At 40.4% G+C, this 21,916-nt stretch overlaps 2 protein-coding genes across 2 annotated transcripts in view; both read right to left on the bottom strand.

Annotated features, from left to right (window-relative positions):
* The window catches only part of fasn (fatty acid synthase), a 37,044-nt gene extending 36,462 nt beyond the window's left edge, over positions 1-582 (bottom strand). The window contains exon 1 of the mRNA XM_063221813.1: positions 306-582. The gene's annotated coding sequence lies outside the window, so the exon portion shown is untranslated. The remainder of the gene's footprint in view (positions 1-305) is intronic.
* Positions 583-5,813: 5,231 nt separating this feature from the next.
* On the bottom strand, positions 5,814-18,724 carry ccdc57 (coiled-coil domain containing 57). Its single transcript, XM_063221170.1, has 18 exons — positions 18,669-18,724; positions 17,558-17,980; positions 17,129-17,237; positions 15,742-15,843; positions 14,881-15,038; positions 14,578-14,652; positions 13,999-14,199; positions 13,147-13,305; positions 12,447-12,549; positions 10,915-11,098; positions 10,255-10,401; positions 10,054-10,154; positions 8,956-9,097; positions 8,711-8,784; positions 8,461-8,580; positions 8,189-8,369; positions 8,002-8,023; positions 5,814-5,829 (listed from the first exon to the last, which is right to left on the bottom strand). Exons 2-16 carry the CDS (start codon positions 17,953-17,955, stop codon positions 8,190-8,192), a joined length of 2,253 nt encoding a protein of 750 aa, XP_063077240.1. The 5' UTR covers positions 17,956-17,980; positions 18,669-18,724; the 3' UTR covers positions 5,814-5,829; positions 8,002-8,023; position 8,189.
* Positions 18,725-21,916: the final 3,192 nt, after the last annotated feature.

Genomic DNA, 21,916 nt, shown 5'->3' with positions numbered 1-21,916 from the left:
TAATCATTTACTCTGGTCCTTACCGCCCCTGTATAAACTTTACATCCAAACAAACACTTACAGGGTCATGATGTCTCTCGCGTGTTAGTCACTGACAAAACGTTACATTTGGGCACGTAGTCCAAGACTTTCCTCAGCGGAAGCAAATTAAATCGCGCTAATGCGCCGCTTGTTAATGGAATAGCGTCTGTCAGTTGCGTTTCCTATGCTAATAAATGCACGAGCATGAGCGTGAAGACCAAGTAGAAAACTTTCGCTGCACATCATCGATCCGAGAAGGTTCACAGATGACAGACGAGACTTACCTGCAAACAGTTAACGGCACTTGACAGATTTAGAGATCCTCTGCTGTAAACGATGACCACGGCACAATCCTAACTTCACGTTTTAACGCTTGCCTTTTAATTTCATTGACGGCATTTGCTTGATAGGACAAATTCAATTGTGGACCTAAAAAAATCGTAGCCGATTTGTCTCTTTCTCTGCTTATTTTAAATGGCTGACATGCTCTGAAGCCACGCCACATGGGCTGACAACTTGGCCGTGCCACACAGTCCAATCGGAGAGGAGGAAGGCTTCGTATAGTCACCCAAAGATGGGGTGACTGCCGACGATCCGGTAGTTTCATATACAAAATCTGAAATACCGGATAGGTTACTTGAGTTCATAGGGTGACAGAAGATGCTCAGTGTGTCTGACACAACAATATGGGCGTAGCTATTTGTTTCTTTTAAAAAAGACTGGATGAACTTGAACTCGGATGCTTTGCAGGAAAACATTCCGCTTATACGCCTATCATGTTCAAGCTTGTCAAAAATGTTTCAAAGTAGCCATGGCACGTGTTTGCATATAGGTAATTCTAGGCCATTTCAACCAACTCATTTTGAGCACGACCATTATCGTCATCATCAACATCCTTTCAGCACGTTGTTATCTTCTGTAGTTGTTCATATCTTTAGATCATCAGAATCAGATTTAGTTGATAAGAATTCACTGCATGTGCATTTTTATGTGCGAGCTGTGATCCTGGACCACAGGCAAGATCAGCATCCCTGCCTCCATGCAATTTCGCGGTTGCAAAGAGAACGGGATGGAGGACTCCGATATCTGAATTTTAAGAATTTGCTAATACATAATAGTAAGCTAGTGTATTTACATTGGCCTAGGGAAATGATAATTCAATGGGGGAGTAATGTAGACGTATAAAAAAAATCGGAGGTGTGTCCACTCGTCCAATCACAGCGGTCACATGGATGTTGCTAGGTGATAGGGTGATGTGATGACACTGTACGGGGCGGAGCTTCAACCGCCTGGTGATGTAATTTGCTCTGGTAAGGTTACTGGGGTTCATGCAACTGCGCACAACGGATCCACAATCACACGTTTGTTCACTCTGTCTGTGTTTATTTTGTATCAAAGGAACATCTCACTTGCATGATAAATGCACAACGACGAAGAGATTGTAGAAAAGGGTAGGGCTAAAAATGGGACTAAAAATGGCCAAAAAAAATGGCAGGCAACAGCACAGATCTCAGACTTTTTTTTCAATTTAAATACAGAATAATGGCTTATTGGCATGTTATTGAGGGGGAAATTTCCTTCTCAGGTGTGTCAGTACTTCACAAAAAGGATAGGCTAAGGTCTTAAATACTGTAGTCGCCATACTATCACAGCTCATTCCAAAATCCTCCTTGAATTGGGGTGGGCCATCCAGTCTAGTCCAGTCTAGTCCCGCCCCGCCCGATGTGTTGTAGCCTACTGAACTCTAGGCATGAACACATCTCCTTCGAATTTTCACACAGCAGCAGTATGAGGGGACGGGTCACACTGGAAAAGACAAGGGATTAAAAAGGCAGTATAGGTTGACTTAGTTCTTTTCTTGAGAAAACAGCACATTTTGTGTTTTAAAATATTTTCTTACAGTTACAATGTGGAGAATCGCATTGTGATTTCTGCATCCCCTCATCACTTGCCCCATTAAGTCATTACAACAGTCAAAAATGTTCACGGTAAATAGACTGCATTTAGGCCTACATAGCGCTATTCCACCCCTTTGAGCACTCAAAGCCCTGTACTTGCATCCCATTCACATGCCAGTTGGCTGTGGCTTCCACACAGGGTACCACCCTACCCACCAGGGGCAGTTTTGCTTGCTCAAGGACACATCAATGGGGGTCAGGTGGAGCAGGGCTTGAACCTGCAACCTTCTGGTTGCCGAACAGGCAAGCAAATACATTTGAATGACAACCCACTGGGGTCTTAGCCAACACACCTGTCCGACTACTGAGGTGTGAAATTAAAGATGAATGTCCGCACACTGCTCCCGTCCCGTGTTGCTTTTCTTTAAATTTTCAAGTGAACGTTTTCGAGCGTTCGGATGCGGACATTCATCTTTATCTTCATAGCTTTCTGACCTTTTTGTCCTGCACCTGCGTCTAGGCCTATGATGCATTACATTACATTTAGCAGATCCTTTAAAATTCTGTTTGTCAACAGTATAGCACATTTCGGACAGAAAGGCAGTACTGTACAGTATGCTTAAAGATGTCCTCTCATCGTTATTTCAATAATACTGCTGTGTTCCCCATTGTTATTGAATGTGTTATGCGTTGGTCCTGTTTAAAAAAACGTTCTGGTTGCTTTGTTTCAAGCCGTTTCAGCAAGCTAGCAAGGTGGCTTGTGGACAAACGAGAGGGTGTTCCGGGTATCTCGTGGATATCTGTCTCCGATTGGCTCCCTCCTCCTGCTCCGTAGAGAGATTAAGGGCGTTCATGATGGCGTTTTTTCAACCAGGCAGGAAATTTGCTAGGCAGCGAGCATGCTCACTGTGTCCGCGTGAAGCATCCTGGTTAGAATTGCCGTTCACGACGCAGTTTAAGGGAGTGACCTCTGTGCGGCAGTCGTGTCACATGGCGTTAAACCATCGCGGGACAAACGTTTTGTCAAGCAGCCACGCAGTACCACAAGAGCTACTGCTGGGCAGAAGACCTCCTCCATGCCGTCGGTAATCTGCTGTGATTGGCATTCATCAATCTGACGTGAATTGCAGGTGTAGCCCACATGCTTGTGAGGCAGCTCACTCGCTGCTCCAAGTAGGAAGCAGCGTTTTTTATATCTTGGGAAATCACGTTAGAAAAAACTGTCCAACTTGTTTGCCAAGCATTCAACTCCACCTTTATTCGACTAAGCAAATCTCGTGTTGATCAAGCTTTTATTTGCTTGGTTGCGACCGTGCCTATTGTATTGGGTTGGACTCGGCCCTTCCCCGGGTGGTACCAGGGGGTGTTCACTCACGGAACTAGCTACCAGCCACAACTGGCTAACCCTAACCACGGGACAGTGCAAAATGAATGGGTGTCAATGGAGTTTTCTACCATTATAATTTTTGTGATTTTTTATAATTTTTTGTCCTGAAATATTAATATTAAGTTCGAAGCTAGAAATAATAAGACCCCATTTGAGTAGCGTTTCGATTATTTTGCGCCACTAGAATATTATATACTGGGTCACAAAGCTCAATTTTTATGGGGCCAAACCCATAAACATTAGCACGGTGCTAGCGAGTACAGGTTGAAATCTTCTAACCTGCTGTAAAACTACACACCTGAACGATTTGTCAAGACAGCCTATTGTTAAACAACAGTCATAGTGCTTACCAGGAATGTTTTGTTGATAATATTTGTGACTGGAAATGGCAGTAGCAATGTATTTAGCATGGGTTCCCCTTTCCATTCCATACATTTTCCCACATGAAGGACTGGCCTACGCTCGTTACTGCAGTATGCATGCAAAGCTAACTGGCTACAATGGGAACCAATGAGACTGAGCCTTCTCCCTGTGTTCTAATTTCTCTGGTGGTACTGCACTATAGGGGCGCCAACGGAGGCGTGCAGGCTCCATTCAGGGCTGTGCTCTTTTGACCAGCGACCCCTAGGCGAACTGCAGGCATGGATAGACCAGAGTGGAGAGACTGTGGGTCTTTCTCAAATGCAAGGCCAGTGTCCTTCCAAGTGTGTCAGCCTAATTAGTCAGGCCCAGTGATTGGATACCCTTTATTAGTCATACCCAGTGATTGGATATTCTGTAGAGTTCACCAAAAAGTATCCAATCACTGGGCGTGACTAATTAGGCTGATACACTTGGAAGGACACTGGCCTTGCATTTGAGAAAGACCCTGTGTAAACTGGCTTTGTGCTCTGTGTGTATCTGAGAGTAGCAACCAGCTGATAGCTAAGCTAAGCTAGGTTTCAGGCCACCAGGCGTTGCTTGTTTTGAAAACAAGCAGAAAAAAATTACTCTAAATGTTTTTAGAAAAATGGGTCGACATAAACCTTTGTGGGCAACGCCTTCTTTCGATGTGACGCAACACAGAAAGGCTTTCGTGATTCGCTCATTTCTCTGCATTGTTTATGTTAATTGGGAAACACTGGGAAACAGCCAGGCGAGGTGACGCACCGCTATGAAGCCTTGCATGTGAGATTAACTTGGGGTGTGTAGAAAAATTATAATCTTTTATAATTGTTTCTTTATATGCCGTTTCATTCTGTCTGTTCCTTTTGTATTACACTATGGTACTCTAACCTAGATGATTTCACCAGGGAACTATGTGATTAGGATGCTACATTTAAAATGTTGCCTCTGATGAGAAACAATGTGCTGTACTATGATTTTCCATCCCTGCGTTTCCATTAAAAAGCAACCTTCGTTAGCATGAAAAACCAGCCTAATTGGATTGGATGTCTAAATGCAGGCAAAACATTTTGCCGTCCAGCAGTTGGCGCTGGTTTTCCAGGCTAACCTTTGTGGTAAGATAGACAGAGAGACGAAAGACGCCAAGTGAGGACAATGTTGTCCAGGCCTCTCACTCTCTCTCCTTTCGCGAAAGTCAATTGTAAACCTGTTCTGATTGTCGTGTCTAGTTGTATTAATACGTTTCCTTAACAGATGACCGTCCGATTTTCAAAAGGAGAGAGTAAAACTGTGTTTTATTGGAAGTTGGCCTTTTAAAAATGAAAATGAAAGAATCTGTAAAATTATTAAATACAAAATTGTAAATACTTAGAAGCATAGAAGTTCAACAAGTTTGCAGTTTAAATCTGTTGAAAGGTATATAGTTTATTTTAAAAGGAAGAGGGGAACAGAAGTTAGAGGGTGAATTAGCAGAAAACCTGTGACATGAGTTATGGACTTAAGTCTTGATTTGAAATCTAGACTGTTGGGAAACATTTTGATATCCTCTGCTTTGCCAAGTTTTTTCTGACATAAAGTTCTCTTTTTTCTGTTTGCTTTATTTGGTTATATTAGGTAACAGTACCAAAGCATATCTACCATATCACTACCACTTTCATTGCACACAATATGTCCTATTTCAACAGGCACAGCTAAAAATCAAATATAAATTATGCACGTCATGTCTCGTTTGTCCTAGAACACTAGGTCAAACGATGCACTGTGGAGAAACTGCAAAGATTGCAAGACCTCATTTTGGCTTATGGCCTTTCATTTCAACATACGAGAGCACTGAATGGACGCATGGACAATCTGACCATGAATCTGACCGTGAATGACCACATGGTTATGATGGGACATCAAGTGTGGAAATTCCAATTAATGTTAAAGTAACATTGAATTGTTACGTGTTGGTCTTGAGCAAGTATAATAATCCCACTCTAAAACTGTACTGTACCACTGTAATAGATATTCAAACAGGCATATGCTGTTTATTCAGAGACTGCTCTTTGGCCACAGTATTATCCCACTTGGGCACTCCTCTGGCACAGAGAGACTTGGCAGCATTGCAGTCTCTTCTCCCACTCCTTCCACACCACACTGCAATACACATAGTAAATAGCAACTTACAATTGGGGGGAAAGAACTAGGCTACGGTAAAAGAACTGTGCAGTGAGTGTGAAAGGACACGGCATTAAGAATGCATGGCAGGGCAGTTGAATTGGTCATGAATTATTGGGTAGTACACGTCTAGACCTTCTAACTGTGAAGACAAAGGGTGGGGGTGGGCAAACCCCGTGGTTTAAAATCCAGCTTTGGGAAAGGACCAAGGAGAACGCTGAAAACTATTGGTATTGTGATCAAGTTGGGATGATGATCTTTGTGAGCTCTGATTTAAACTCACTTTGGGTACACTGTAAATAGACCAGATTCATAGTGTGTGCATATGCATGTTTGCAAATGTTGTAACAATCAATCAATCAGACAGAATGTATTTGCAGTCAGGCTAATGCTATTATGCAAAACATTATTTGAAGATTTTTTGAAAGATATTGGTGGTGTTGTCTTCTGCTTTATATTGGTAAAGTATGGATATGCCTATAAACACAGATTTCTGCAGACCTATGATTAATATTACAGAATTTGTGTGGAAAATGTTTAAAATGTGTAAAGAATAGGTGGATAAGGATACTATGCATGTTTGCTTTTTAGAGAGTTTTTACACATTTATCAATAAATACAAAACATATCAGCCTATTATTCTTTCAATGTTCAACTCTCAATATGAGCCTAAAACTATCTTGATACACTCCATTTACAACAAAACCTCAACTGATCTTGAATCCATCAAACCATTTCAATTTTTATTTGCAGAACTGCCTACATCAGAAATACATGTACAGTAACTTGCCGAATGTGAAGTCCAAACTCCTCCCTGGTTCTATGTTACTGTCTGTCTAAATAGAACCACTTCTTCATCATCCCCAAGAACGTTCAGTGCAAATAAGGCCAGGAGACTGAGATAGGCACTCCAATAATTGCTTCCTATCAAAACTTTTGGTTATAAGAAGGATGTGGTAAATCCTGCAGTATAATACTAAGCATTATCTTGCATGAAAATAAAGGCTGATCTCCAAGGTATTTGACTTTGTATTGCCTTAGTGCGATACTAAGTCAAAGACCTTGGAGATCCGACTTTATTTTTATGCAAGATAATGCTTAATCCCATACTGCAGGGTTTACCATAATTCTCCAAATTATGTGAAAATCTTAGACTCACATTTCATTAGGGATGGAACGGTTGTCAAAATTCACGGTTCGGTTCATATCACGGTATCAAGGTCACGGTTCTCTACGGTTCTTTTTTTTAGTTCATGATAAATGGTGCACTGGGAATATTAAACCATATTTATATAACTGCAGTTATAAAGTGATGATGAGCAAGTTGAATCAGCTGTCGACAGCTGATGTGCGCTGTCTGAGCGTCCCAAATGCCCTCTTTCAAGTGGCTAATAGAATCATAATATCCTACATATGGTTTGCAAAGGCTTATAATGTGAAAATGGTGTGATTTTAATTGTGTCATCCTCTGATTGGTCTTATATGATAATGTGTTAATCAGAGAGACTGGATAAGATACTCTTAGAATCTCTGTTTTACGTATTTTTCTGGGTAGTACATGAATTGCGGTTTGCCACGGACTGCATTTCACGGTTCAGTATGGTGTGTGAATTGTACGGTTTCGGTTTTCGGTGCGGTTTGTACCATGCCTACATTTCATACCTCATGCAGAATTCAGCTTCACCCATTCTTTCCCCAGAAAAAGAGTCTATCTTGGTGACATTGGCACAATTTGCAGCGAATGATACATTTCTGACTGCATGCGTCTGCAGCCAAATAAACTCAAACTCACTTACTCATGGTTTCTACAGGCAGCAACTTCTGGACCTGGATGCAACCAGATGAGGTCACTGTATACAGCAATGCAAGGATTTCTTGTCTTTTAAGAAAGCCAAAACCCTTATTTTTAAATCGTCAGGGATCCCTTTCAAGGTTTATGTCAGGTCGCTCAGTTGATATTGGAGCCTGTTAGGCAACCAGAAGGTTGCAGCCCCACTCCACCTGAACTCCATCGGCATGTCCTTGAGATACTTAACCCCAACCGGCGTGTGAATGTGAGTGGGTGGGAATGGGTGAATGTGAGGCATACATGTAAAGCCCTTTGAGTGCTCGAAGAAGTGGAAAAGTGCTATAAGAATGCAGTACATTTACCTTATCCCATTTTGAATATCTCCTTGAACAGGGTGAAAAGAACATGAAGAAAACACAATGAGGCATAGGTGACAGAAAAATACATATAGACCAAAGCACACGAAAGACAATTCTAGAATAGTCAATTTCCTTGAAGTCAAAATGTGTCGTAAAAGAGAAAATGTATTCGAAATAAGATTGCATTTACCTTAGTCTGCACTTCCGTTAGGTGTTCTAATGGATGGACTCGAACCATTTTCCAGTATTTGCCAAACATCTTGCAAAGACGCATCTGTGTTGAGTGAGGATGTCAGGTGAACTGATGGAATTGTCAGGGAACTATCGGTAGTCCACAAAGTGGGACTGTTTGCTTGTCTGCTTCCAGTGCTCTATAAAATACAGAAATGAGGACAGTGACTCAATCAAGACAGTATGAAAAGACGCTTTCAGCTAAAACTTTGAAAAAAAAAATCAATTTACCTGTCCAATATAACTTTGTTTGGCTTGATTATGTTTGCCTTCATGTTGGTTTTCTGAGAAACACGGGGCATTCTTGGTTGGTGCCAGGCTGCTATGATCTCTCTGGGCATACTGTAATTCCTAACAAACAGAAAATACAACGTCAAATTCTCAAATCTTAAGTCAAATGGCAAAAAGTATGATCAACTGTTCATCCACACCACTGAAGCGTATGATTTGTGTGACCCAAAGAAACATGCATGAGAGGTACCTGAGAGGTGAGTTGATATTGCAGAAGTTCCAGCGTAGACAGATCACTGCCGCCTTGCATCAAACCTTTGTCAGCTGGAAAAAGGGAAAGATACCATTAACAAAGTTATATGGAGAGTATACATATAGGTAATGATGTATAATGGTGGTTCCAGAAGATAAGAAAATATAATATTATCCTGGAGGAGTGGAAAATACATTCTGTAATTAACTTAGCGTTAGCTCAACTAGACAGAAAATACTTACGTTTCACCTCCGCATTGCAAAGTTGTGCACGAAGACTGTTGCCAAGCTCAATTAGCTGCTGTTTTTCTCTGCCAAGTCGGGACATCAACCACACTGCTTGTCTGAGTTTGTCGGGAAGCGTTGAGCCTTTCACAGCCATACCCTTAAAATGCGCAGAGACCATAAAGTGTCCACGTCAATGGGGTTAAAAATATCCTGGGTTCTGTTTCTACTACATGATTCATTGACAGACAAGACCTTAGTCTATGATAATACATTCGTATACCTCTATATTTTGAATTTGAACTACCTTTTTTCTTTCAAAATTGAAACCCGTTTCAGCCACATTCTCAAGAATCAGTGATGTGACAATGACACATGCTGCCAGGGGCACTTCGCATCAAGTCCAATACATTCTGATTGTTTGTGTGTTCATGGATAACCACTCTTTTCAACTGCAATTCTTTGTGATTCGGTTCCCATCGCTCACTTCTAGGAGCCGATCAAAAAAATAAATTTGTTCATGAACGTCACAACAATAATACATAAGGTTCCACTCAAGTTCTTATTTCCCTATTAGGCCTATAGGCCTACATGTTACCATCAGCCTACTATGGTGTGGTAGGCTACACCATTTAAAGTGATACTGTCCCACTTTTGGAAACAAGCTTATTTTACACCTCCCCTTGAGTTAAATGATACGGTTCTACCGTTCTCCTGTACTTTCAACCGTTCTCTGGTTATGGCAGTGCCAATTTTACCTCCACGCTAGCAGATAACATTGAGTCCTATGAGACCAGCTGGCGGCTAACTGGTCTCATAGGACTCAATGTTAACTGCTAGCTTGGAGGTAAAATTTGCCCTGCCTCTGTACTCAGAGAACGGTTGAAAGTACAGAAGAATGGTAAAGCCCTATTATTTAACTCAAGGGGAGGTGTAATATGAGCGTGTTTCCAAAAATGGGACAGTATCACTTTAAGTCATACATAGTACAAAACAGAACATGGGCAAAGAGGCCCTGTGGGCTCGACACTATAGGCATGTTACATTTTCAGACCATATACCACTACACCATACATACTACAACTGTGAGTAGTTGCGGATATCACTTTGGCCTACCCGTTGCAGATAGTGGGTGACGGCATTGTCTGTTAACACTATCCCGGCTTGTTTTCCCTTTGGTGCTGCAACACTGGTCTTGTTTTCCACTTGCAATCTACCTGCAAACACACATGTTGTTATGCTTCATTATCTAAAAAGTCATGGATAAAGTCATGATGAACAAAAACCAAAAAAAATTATATTAAGAAAAAAAATTACTCATGGTAGTGTCTTCACGACTTCTGACACGATTCACAAGGCTCTCAGAGGGAGCTGAAGATTCTTTTCCCATGTCACCAACGGCAGAACATCTGACCTCCACTTCCCTCTTGTGTTCCTTCTTGGTAATGACAGTGTCTGTCATGTCTGTGAAATAATCATCATGATGACTGTTATGTTTGTATAATAAAGACATGCATACATGTACTGACATGACATTTCTAAGGTGTAGTCAAACCAGGAAAGTCAAATAGTTTACTGGTTTTGGTCAGAATCAAATGTTTTTTTTTTCCTTGGTACGGTTCGCTTTCACCCTGTATATTTTAGTAAGTGGACCAAAATCTGTCAACAAAGCCATACGCCCTATACTCGTTCAGCTATTGGGCAGAAACGAAATGTGCAATAAGTGCTAAATCTGAAAGTAAAGTCCAAAAGTTTGCAATTGTTCAAGTATTATACTACTGCACAATTATTGTTACCCACAACAACAAGGGGCAAGACGGCTACAGAGGATAGCCCTCATCATGTTGTTGTCAGTTCTTGTTGTTCATGTTGTGGCAGTTCTTGACTAATCGTGACTAATTGTCACTGGATCTATAGATTAGCCGACTATTGAAATAATCGTTACTTGCAGCCCTAGTGGTGAGATAATGGATTCACCTGTTTGTGTTTCCTTGTTCAATTTCTGATTGACTGTAGCTGGAACTGGTATTTGCCTGACCAGCGTTTCCATCTCCTTTCTCATCTCCGCAATGACACCGCGTAGACTAGCATTCTGCTTCTGTAGTTCACATGTGTCCGAGGAGGAGGGAGGACTGATGTCATGAATTGGCTGTGAGTCTCCCTAACGTAAAGCAGGTTCCACCAGCAGGAGAAGATCATTTTATTTTTCATTTCTTTCTACCCTTCAGTAAATAACAAATATAAAATTTACAACATACACAAATATACAATACATTAACTCCCAAATACAGTGTCAACATACAGTGGACCACTTTCAAGATGGTGATTACATTTTTGCATGCCTAAAACGGTCAAGACATCAGTAGCTTTGTGTGCTAACAGCAGGTGTGGGGCATCAAGAGTCTTTCAAAATGTAATCTAACACTGTGCGATCCGGTTCTCGATTCTGATTGGTTGGTAGCTGTGGTCAATCGAGAGTAAACCTACACCTTCCTCCACCTGAAGATTCTATGTGCGTCTAAGTTAGACCAAAGAGGCTTGATACAAGAGGGCTTACTCACGTCATAACAGCGTAGTAGGAAATGATGGCGAGGGGAGTACGGAAATGTTATTCACTGTGGAACAGGTCATAGGACAGCGTGAATGTCTGTCAGCTGTCCTTAATTACCCCCAGCAATTACTGCTGACCAACAGCTGCCGTTACTTGGCCACAAATTATCCATCATGGTGTCGCCCCCACTGACCATGTGCAAGGGAGTACGAAAATGGCATCCATCGCACCCACTGACCAATGACCACGCAAGGGAGTTAATTTTCCATCCACTCGTGTCCTCAGGCAACGCCCCCGTACTACACCGTGGCCAATGCATTCCCCACCAAGAGATTGTTCTTTCTCTTGAGTTTCTTTGGTTAGACCCAGCACATCTACATCGGTAATGAGAATGTTGCAGTTAGGGTAGGGAGTCTGCAAGAAGAGCACATCTTTGCACCATCTGTGGTTGGGGTATCAGTGTGATTGCAAAGACATTTCATTCCTGCGGTGTTTATCGCCTTTTTGCTGAGTTTTTGTAGCTAAGTGTGTTTTCTGGCAGCGCAACGCACGCCGAGTAACGTTGCCGGGGTAACCACAATCACTTCCTCAACTTGTAACCTCGTCGTGGATTAAATGAATTGTCATTAAAGCGTTTTTAAAGAAATTTGGTCAGCGATTAAGTGCAACAGTGTTAGATAAGCAATAAGCCACTTGAGTCCGTGGGTTATGCTCTATTGATAACGGGCAAGGGGATGTTTACGGCACTCCCCTTGGCCGTTATCAATCGAGCATAACCCACGGCCTCTCGTGGCTTATTGCTTAATTAACTCACTCTAGATCCTACTGAAGGCACTTATAATATTCAAGAATACTGGAGCATAATTGAATAATCAATGAATGTCCCCTGCCTGTGGATCATAACTATTTGTAGTGTTACACAGCTTATGTTTTAGCTCAGCAGCTCTTTGAATTTTACCTTGCCTTGTTCACAGCGCTTTCTGCAATCCAACTCCAACTGTACCACTCTCTGCTCCAAAGACTGTTCACGATTCAGTCCACTGGCTAGCTGCTGCTTGTATCTGGTTACATCAGACAGAAAGAGAAAAATTAACATCATTGTCTTTCTTACAGTCCCCTCCAAAAGTTGAGGAAAACAAGAAGCCAAATTTTCTTGATTTGTTGTCCATCGAAGACATTTGGGTTGAGAGTGTGAGAGATGAGTGTGAAACAACAATCCGCTTTTCTTTCCTGGTACAGGTATTTAAATACAGATATGTGTCAAATGATTTTGGACTCATCACCATTTGTATAACACCACATCATTTTTTAGGTTAGTGTAATATTTGGTGGTATGACCCTTGCTTGCATTAAGCTTTTCAAGCCATGAACATCATCAAATGTATTCTTCATTTGTGATGCTATTGCAGGCGTTTACTGTAGCTTCTTTCGGTTCTTGTTTGCTTTGATGGGATTTCTCCCTCCTACTCTGTTCTTGGGGAGGTGAAATGCATACTCTACTAGGTTCAGGTCAAGTGATTGATTTAGCCATTTAAACCTTTCACAGTTAAGTCCTGTTTTCCCAATAATTCTGCAGCACATGCATACAACTTAAGAGCCATTTGATGCATATTCAGAATAGGGAATGTTGTAAACAGGTATGAGCAGGTCTCACTCACCTCTTAATATCTTCATTGCATCTATCCAGTTTGGTTTTCAGTTTAGTTTCTTGTTCTTGTGCAGTCAGTAGTTCCGTGTCTTTAACAACCATGTCCTTAGACATCTTGGTGATGTACATATCCCAGCTGCACTTTGTTGCTTCAAGTTCTTGACGAAGCCTTTAAAAAAAAAGAAGACCACCAATGAGTACTGATTTCTGCGCTATATTACTCATGAAGTACTCTTAGAAAGTAAGTGAAGTTGATCTGACTCATTATTAAAAGGGGCATTCCACGCCAATTGAGCAAATCTCAGCACACTTGCAAAATAATATAAATCTGGAAATATTAGGCCTACTGGGTATTCCATGTCTACATGTGTTCCAGAGCATGATTCATTCCACTGGATTGGTTTTGAAACTGCTGTTATTCAAAAACTGTAGAGGGTTGGCAAATGAAATTTCCACCAGTCAGAGTCAGAATCCAGACCTCTCTAAAACGTTTCAAACAAGTTTATAGGCGAAATTGTTCAGATTTTATGGTTGAAAACCACTTCAGAATTGTACAAAAATAACGGAAAAACTTCAAGAAGTACGGACATGGAATGCGTGTTTTTCAATTATATCTCTAAACTGGGCTGGTTGTTTTAGAGTTCGAATGGTGTCTCTATCTTGAAAGCCCTAGGAGGAGTAACGTTTTGAAATTATGGAAGACAAGCAAGCAAGCCATAAACAGGACTTAATGATCACAGTAAGTGGGAATTGCTGGGGTAAACCCACTTAAATATAAACAGCTCTACTACTATTATTGCGCAAAAAAGTCCCACTTTCAATAAATAAAACAGAACCAGTAAAGTAACAGATTATTGCTTACTCCAGAATCTCTTGGTCCTTTTGCTGCAGTTGCCTATTGTGGCTTTCCTCTCGGGTGGTCTTCTCCTCCAGTAAAGTGTTCAGCTGCGTCTCCATCTCTCTCCTCCGGGCCTCTACTTCACAGACCTGCTTGGCATGGATGTCCTGCTTCTCAGCCAATGTCATCTCCCTCTCTCGATAATTGCTATCCAACATCGCAAACCTTCACAAATGATCAGAATTCTTTAGATTATTTATATTTTAAAATAATATTTTGTAATATTATATTCATATTATATCATGTTCAAAAATATGATTATATAACATTAGCCAATGCTGTATTTACACTATTTGAACATAATGTCTGACAAAAAATAAAGATAAAGCATTATCACTATTTTGAAAAGGTCTAAAATAGCCGACATGTCCATATTAACGCCACAAGCTTGTAAGAGCTGATTGGTTACCACAGTTCTAAGAACCCCAGGTTCATGTGCCACAGTGGTGACCAGACAACTGTTGACAAAAAAATGTGGAAGAAACTGGAAAATATATCCAAACACATTATGAATAATATCATGCCATGCAAAAATGTGCTTACTTTCTTCTGGCATTTTCTTCTTCCCTGTTATGCTTGTCCTCGGCCTGTCTCAGTTGATCCTTCAGCTCCTGTATTCTAGAATATAAAAAAAACCTTCAAAATGAATCAACACACACCAGTCTGGGAATGTCCACGAAATTGGATGGAATATGCCCATTCCATGGTAGTGATTTGGCTACCCGTAGCCCTTTCTTGCAGATGTGCCCACCAGCCAGAAAAGACTCAACAACATTGCTATGACATTACTGAGAGCCTTCAATCACAGATTAAGACTTTAAAGAGGCAGATTAAAACAGAAAATACCTTGCATCTTTCATTGCGATGGTATTCATCAGGACAATGTCTCTCTGTTGGACCTCTTTATTAGCCTGATGGCACTGTTCCTCTGAAGCGTGTAACGCCTGTAGGACTTCACTCTTACTTTTCGCATGCGCCTCCAGCTCTTTATTCATTAACTCCACCTGAGGTGACAAGGGAATACGTTTACATTTATTTGTTATTAATAATCTAAAACAATCTCAATCAAACAATCTCAACTTTTGGTGTTGCAAAACTAAAATGTTGAATATGGAAGCAACTAGAAAAGCGCTTGAGCCACCAGTTTGAGCCATTCTATATACCAACCAATACTGCCAAAAATTCAGAACAATATATTCTTGACTCTACATTACAATAAAAAAAACCCTGTCAAAAACATGGCATACACCAAAAAACTTAAAATTCCCTGTTTTAGAAAGGCAAAGTCCTTTATTTGTGATGTGTGCGCAATAGTCCTCCTAGGCATATTATCACTGGCAAAGCATTATTGTGAAAGGTGGTACCCACCGTGCACACAGCGAAAATTTAAAAAACCATGGTTATAAGGAAAAAAGTTTAACACAACAATTGGACAAAGTTTGCAATGTGGAAAAAATACCCACAAGCGCCGCCCATCTACGGAAAATCCCATCCGGCGATCCTGATTGGCTCCTTCATACGGAAATGACTTTGGCTTTCACGAGACTCAAATTTTTGCATGATGAAACTGGAATGCCCTCACACATTTGGGAAACACAGCCAGATGACCTAAGTCTGGTTGGCGTATTTGAACTTCTATGAGAATTTAATAAAATTAAAAGGATTACACAACTGTAAGCTTAACAATGTAAAACCAGAATATGATACCTTAAGTTTTTGCGAAAGAACCTCACTGCTCATGCTTTTTATCCTCAGGTTGAATTCACATTCTTGTTTTTTCATTTCAGTGTCAAATGTTGCCATCATTTCCTGCCGAAAAATCACATTAAGGCACATGTATCACTGATCAAAACGATACCTTCTTCTTTAACCATCAATGTAATAAAACTTAACGCAGAGATAGTGTACTAATTTCCCACCAACATAAACAATGAAAAAAAATTACCTAAAAGATAATGGTGGTTTTGCCTATACTATTATGTACTGTATACGGTAACACTCGCTTAAATAGACTTACATTATAGACAAGACACAGAAGTCATTTTTATTGACAACGACTCTCACATGTCATCAGATTTCATTAAATTAAACTAGAAAATAGTTAAACAAACCCAAAAATGTTTAGACTTTAGTGAACTAAAATTGAATAGTCTGAAAGTACTGTATTGAGATGTCAGCTTTAGCTGAATGCTAAAATTTAGTGACGAGACTAAAGCTAAAATTAACATCTAGGCCACAAAAACACTATGTCCCATTTTGTAGGCTGATTGAAACCACTATTATCACTCTGTGTTCAAACAATGTTTCGCTTTAGAGAGCAATCCAGACAAAGTCCTGGGTACAGTGGGAAGACGTTTGAGTTTCCTTTGGTCTTCAGTACACTGAGGGTTGCAGGTGAAGGTATAAAGTGAGGCAGACATGTATTAGACAGCATCTGTTGTAGTGAAGGGGAGTAGAGTTGTCCCCACAGGGTCTTGAACCTTGACCTTCTGGGGTACCAAACTGGTCCTCTGACAACTAGGCTACATTAAAGAGCCAGGCTCGTTGGCATGACAGTCAGGGTGCACCAACAACCCTAGTGATGGCCACTCCATCACAAGCTGGATTAGATTTTAGATAGTGACAACCAGGCATGTTATTTTTTGGAAAGATTAATTTGTGCAATGACTGAGCCATCTGCTGGTGATGCCTGTTCAGATTATTACACCTCCTCCACCAAAGAAAACACTGGCCTGCCTTTGGCCCGGATATTTAAGGCACACTGTATACATGGAGGAAATTATTTTGACAACTCAAAACAAGGCGCGTGTAATCACCCCAAAACAACTGCCTCCCTATCCCTAACTTCTTGTGAGTGGTGTATATGTTTGAATTGATATTGATGAAATCATATAATTAACAGAAAGCAAGGCCCTACCGTGGCGCTAACTGTAGGGCACTCATCTGTCTCTCTCTCCCCACTCACTTCCTGTCCATCTCTTCACTGCACTATCATAATAAAGGCCAAACATGCATTGAGAAAGCAAAAAAAAAAAACTGTGTGAGCAAGAAACATAAGCAAGAAAGAATAATATCATGTATGCCCTGTACAAACCTGTTTTTGCAGTGAAAGAATTCCTTCTGTTTCTTGTGATGTCAGTGATAGTCTGCTTTTCAGGCTTTCATTATCCTCCTTCAGCCTCTGAATTTCTTCATTCTTTTCGCTGCCGTTAAAAATAGTGAGAAGTTACACATATAGTGTCTCTGTTCAAGGCATTTTTTCAGACGCCATTGGTGTTTTCAATATTTTGATGTTTTCTGCCACAACATAAATAAAGTTGAGTTTCCATCTAACTTTGTCACTAAATCCAAAAGAAAGGCAAATAGTAAGACTAACTATACATGAACATAAACCATCAAATTCATTAAAAACCTTTGTGCCTGCTGTCTCTAAGGCTTAACACTTGCAAATGCAAATTCACTCATTACTTTTATAGTAAAACAAACAGGTAAGCAAAATAAATGTCATGGTACTTGGACGAACCAACATATTGTAGTTACGTGCAAATGCAACTCTGCCATCTTCTGCTGGTGTGAGACTTGCAACTCTGTGCACTGTCTCTTTTCTTGTATCAGGGCATCTTGGAGTTTGTTGATGTGTAAATGCAACTCACTCACTTCCCTTTGTCTTGTGCAATCATTAGCCTGAAATGTGGAAACCACAGCATCGTAATGCTCCAGTGCAGAATCCCGTTCTTTTAACAGTTTGAGATTGAACTGAAAGTCCTTCTGAAGGCATTGGAAATGTTTCCTTTGGACGCCAAGTTCAGATGTAGCCTCCCGCAGTGCATCCTCCAGCCTCCTGATATGAAGTGGCCCCGTCTCCTCCGCCTCCTGGTCTCCATTCACCAGTGTAGTCTCAAAGGCCTCAGGATTAGACATCTCTGTGGTAATAGCCTGTGTGTTACTAATTATAGAAGATCAGAAAAAATAGAATTATAATCATTTTAGTGGCACACAAGTTATTATCAGAATGTGCATGGAGTAGGTTTTTAACACAATATGAGTTTACAGCAGAAAAGGAAGGTTAATGAGCGAATGTCAAGGGAAATCAGACACTTAAAGGTGCACTGTGTAAGATTTTTAGTTTATTTCCAGAATTCATGCTACCCATTCACTAATGTTACCTTTTTCATGAATACTTACCACCACCATCAAATTCTAAGTAAGCTTATTCATTATGACTGGGAAAATTGCACTTTTCATGCATGAAAAGGGGGATCTTCTCCATGGCCTGCCATTTTGAATGTCAAGAAACTATCCACTACACATTCTGTAGGGAAAGAACTTTGCTGTAGTATTCACTGCTAGCCTATGCCTACTACATTTGGCAAGTCCTCTACGCAAGTTGGTACTCTGCATAGACATAGGTTAATCTATGTCTATGGTACTCTGTTGTTCCATCAGACTGTTGTTTTGGCAACACTGATAGGCTACAGTTACAAACAGGCATCCCAAATAAAGAAAACTTGAATTGAATTGAATCGTCACTCTCGACAGTGTCGACACAGATGCAGAATAAGCGCCCAGCAGCGCCCAGCTGCTAACTCAACAACACAACAGTTCGTTGCTAGGCAACAACTCTTTGCCCTTACCTTATTAGTGGTGTTGGCAAAGTCCTTGTGAGTTTAAGCCAAAGTACATCGGTACCACCGTGCCTTGATGCGCCAAATCCACAGTTCGTCCTGCTTAGAAATAGTCTACCTGGCTGCACGCGCTCAACTGGCAGCCTGCAACTTACTGCAGAGCTGTATCGAACAGTCGAGGACCAGTGATGGACCAATGATGTCGCAGGTGGCACAAAGCATGTCGGGAACACAGCCCTACCTGCTCAGAGCAGAGAGGAACACCAGAGAGGGTTTAGGTAGAAACACAGATACTCTAGGAAGACCAGAGGTGGAAGAAGTACTGAAGTTGTGTACTTAAGTAAAAGTAGAAGTACCCTGCGAAAAAATTACTCAAGTGAAAGTAAAAGTTGTTTCCCAAAAATGTACTTAAGTAAAAGTCCTAAGTACTAACTTTTAAATGTACTTTTCAGTACAAAAGTACAAGTAGGCCTACTCACGCAATGGCTGTCTTTCTCCATGTCTACCTACTTGATCCAATAGGAAAAAGTGTCTGCAACAGTTTTCGGTTCTATTTGAACATGACTATGGAGTCCTGTTAATGTTTTTAAAAGTATATTTTCTGTCTGGGTGTCAATTTGGAAGAGGGGCTTGGTCCCGCCTCCCTGCCCGCAGCTGAGGCTACTGAAATATCCACGAAACACAACAGGAAAACCTAGGATAAATGTAACTAGTAACAAAGTCTTCTCCTAGAAATGTAAGGAGTAGAAAGTAAAAGTAATTGTCAAAAAATGTAATTGAGTAAAAGTAAAAGTCTGCATTTTTATTTTTACTCAAGTAAGTACAAATTCCAGAAAAAACTACTTAAGTACAGTAACGAAGTAAAAATACTTAGTTACGTTCCACCTCTGAGGAAGACTAGATTGACTTATTATAAGGGCTGTGGTAGAAAGGCTATGGGAACACCCTCTGGGAACACTCTGCTCAGAGCTCTGACATGAAAATCACACGAGAGAACAGAAAATCTTCAAAACCATAAACAACCAGCAATAATCATCAGATGACAGAATGCAAAGACAGCACTCTGCAGTAGAATTAAAAGAAAAACCTGATTTGCCTATCATTCTTTCCTATCCAAACCCATCTGAGAGAATGATCAACACTAACTGGTGGTGTTGTTGCAAAAAAATCAATATACAATAGGCCCATTGAATGGCTATGAAATCATCCTTACCCACTCTTCATCACTGATGAAAGCCACTGCTTCCTGTGAAAACTCAAGCTGGCAAGTGTTTCACCACCAATCCTCAACATCTACAGAGAGCCCAGCCACAGGTGTTGTGTAGACTGTAGAGACATGGTGGTGCTGCATGAACAAAATGCATCCTACAATGCAGGGATGGGGAGTATTGCTATTATATCTAATTGAGATACATTTTGAAATACAAAATACTATTTTGTATTTTTACTTCATATAAGTGAATTACAAGTATTTGTATTTTGTATCAAAATACTTCCCTCCAGTATTTTGTGTAGCCTATTTCACAAAACTACTAAATACAAATACTTTGTTCTAAAGAATGTTATTACACAATATGAACACAAGATGGTACTGTAAGTGAAAAATAGGAATGCCCCTAGCTGAATTGGTATGGAGGCACGTGCTTGGATTTCTTAAGCCTTGACTGCACAGGAAGTTCAATTTGGTTCAAGGTGAGTGGCTAACCATTTAATTAAGTCCTCAATAACGTGTTAATGTTTTCCCCATGTCATTCAAACGTGCTTTCAGTTTGCCATTTAGGGCCTTTTGCGTGGAATTGAGATATTACCTGTGCATATTGTTTTAAAGCTGTAGCCAATGTTTGTTCCAATATGCAACCTTGCTTCCTCCACTTCTGCTTGTGGCCTCGTACCAGGAAGTAATATGTTGTGATGACATCACTGACAACAGCATTATATTTAAATATCTCATAAAAGCTCAATTGTAAAGTCTTTTTCTTATTTGCAATTGAGATGGTGAATGAAAAACAGTCCCCTAAATGTTGTTGTGGCTAGGCTGACAGCTGGGTCACTTAATTGTTTTCTCCACAGAGGATGGGCCAGGAGGCGGGGCGAGGCCACAAGCACAAGTGGAGGAAGCAAGGTCGCATATTGAAATGAGCTCATAGAGCAATACCCACTCTGGCCACCATGCTATAGGGAGCGCAGTTTCAATGAGCAGTATAGTTGCAATACCTACTCTGGCCTCCATGCTATAGGGAGCACAGTTTCAATGAGCAGTATAGTTGCAATACCTACTCTGGCCACCATCCTATAGTGCACTTTTAAAAAAAAAAGTACTTGTATCTCTACTTTCTCACAGAATGTTCTCATTTGCAGGCCTCATAAACTGGCCCCATCGCCAATGTTAGAATGCGAAGCTGTTTGAAAAATTAATTATGATGACACAGCCTACAGTATATCTCCGTTGTATAGTATTATTCAACTTTTTGGTCATGTGTATGTCATAGTCAGTATTTTTGCACAAGTTGTACGCATATATGATATCGCTGCAACACGTGAATTTCCCCACTGGGATGACAAAGGGCATACATACTTCCTTAGCCTACATCAGGGCCTCTTTCTTTCTTGTTGTTTGAGCTTTTGTTTGTTTTCTAATCATCATTTAATTCCTCAGAATTTAATTGTTCAATTAATTTCATTTTGTAAGTCAAATTGGTAGTTTTTGTACACAATGTTGTTTTTTGTTGTATTTTGTTGTGTATTTTGTGTGTTGAAAATACAAAATATTGTATTTCGATATAATATACTGTTACAGTTATGTATTTTGTATCTTATTTGTAACATTTTTTGCTGGGTATTTTGTATTTGTATTGAAAATACGTAACTGTATCTTTGCCCATCCCTGCTACACTGTATGTCACACCTGACCACATTGACCATTTTGCCATAATTTACCATAATTGTATCCGATATACTTTAGTATTCCCACCATACATGTTTTAATTATTATCATGGTGTGTTTTTGTTACCATTTTTGTGCATAATAGTGTCCCATGAGTTGTGTCTTTTTTGTTTCTATGAGCGGTGACTTTTATTTTGGCTGAAAACTGCTGTTACAATTTAATACCGGTAGATGGCAGTAGAAGGCCAGATTTGAATTTTATTACCTGCATTTCATTATTTTTCATTCCCTTTCCATATACTGCACAGACAGCCAAACACTAGCCTATTACCTCACACACCATCACCCAAACCTCATACAGTATAGGCCTACA

The sequence above is a fragment of the Engraulis encrasicolus genome, chromosome 17, assembly GCF_034702125.1.
Source record: "Engraulis encrasicolus isolate BLACKSEA-1 chromosome 17, IST_EnEncr_1.0, whole genome shotgun sequence".
Lineage (NCBI taxonomy): Eukaryota > Metazoa > Chordata > Actinopteri > Clupeiformes > Engraulidae > Engraulis > Engraulis encrasicolus.
The sequence above is the reverse complement of the archived record's forward strand: the minus strand, read 5'-3'. Positions and strand labels throughout refer to the sequence as shown.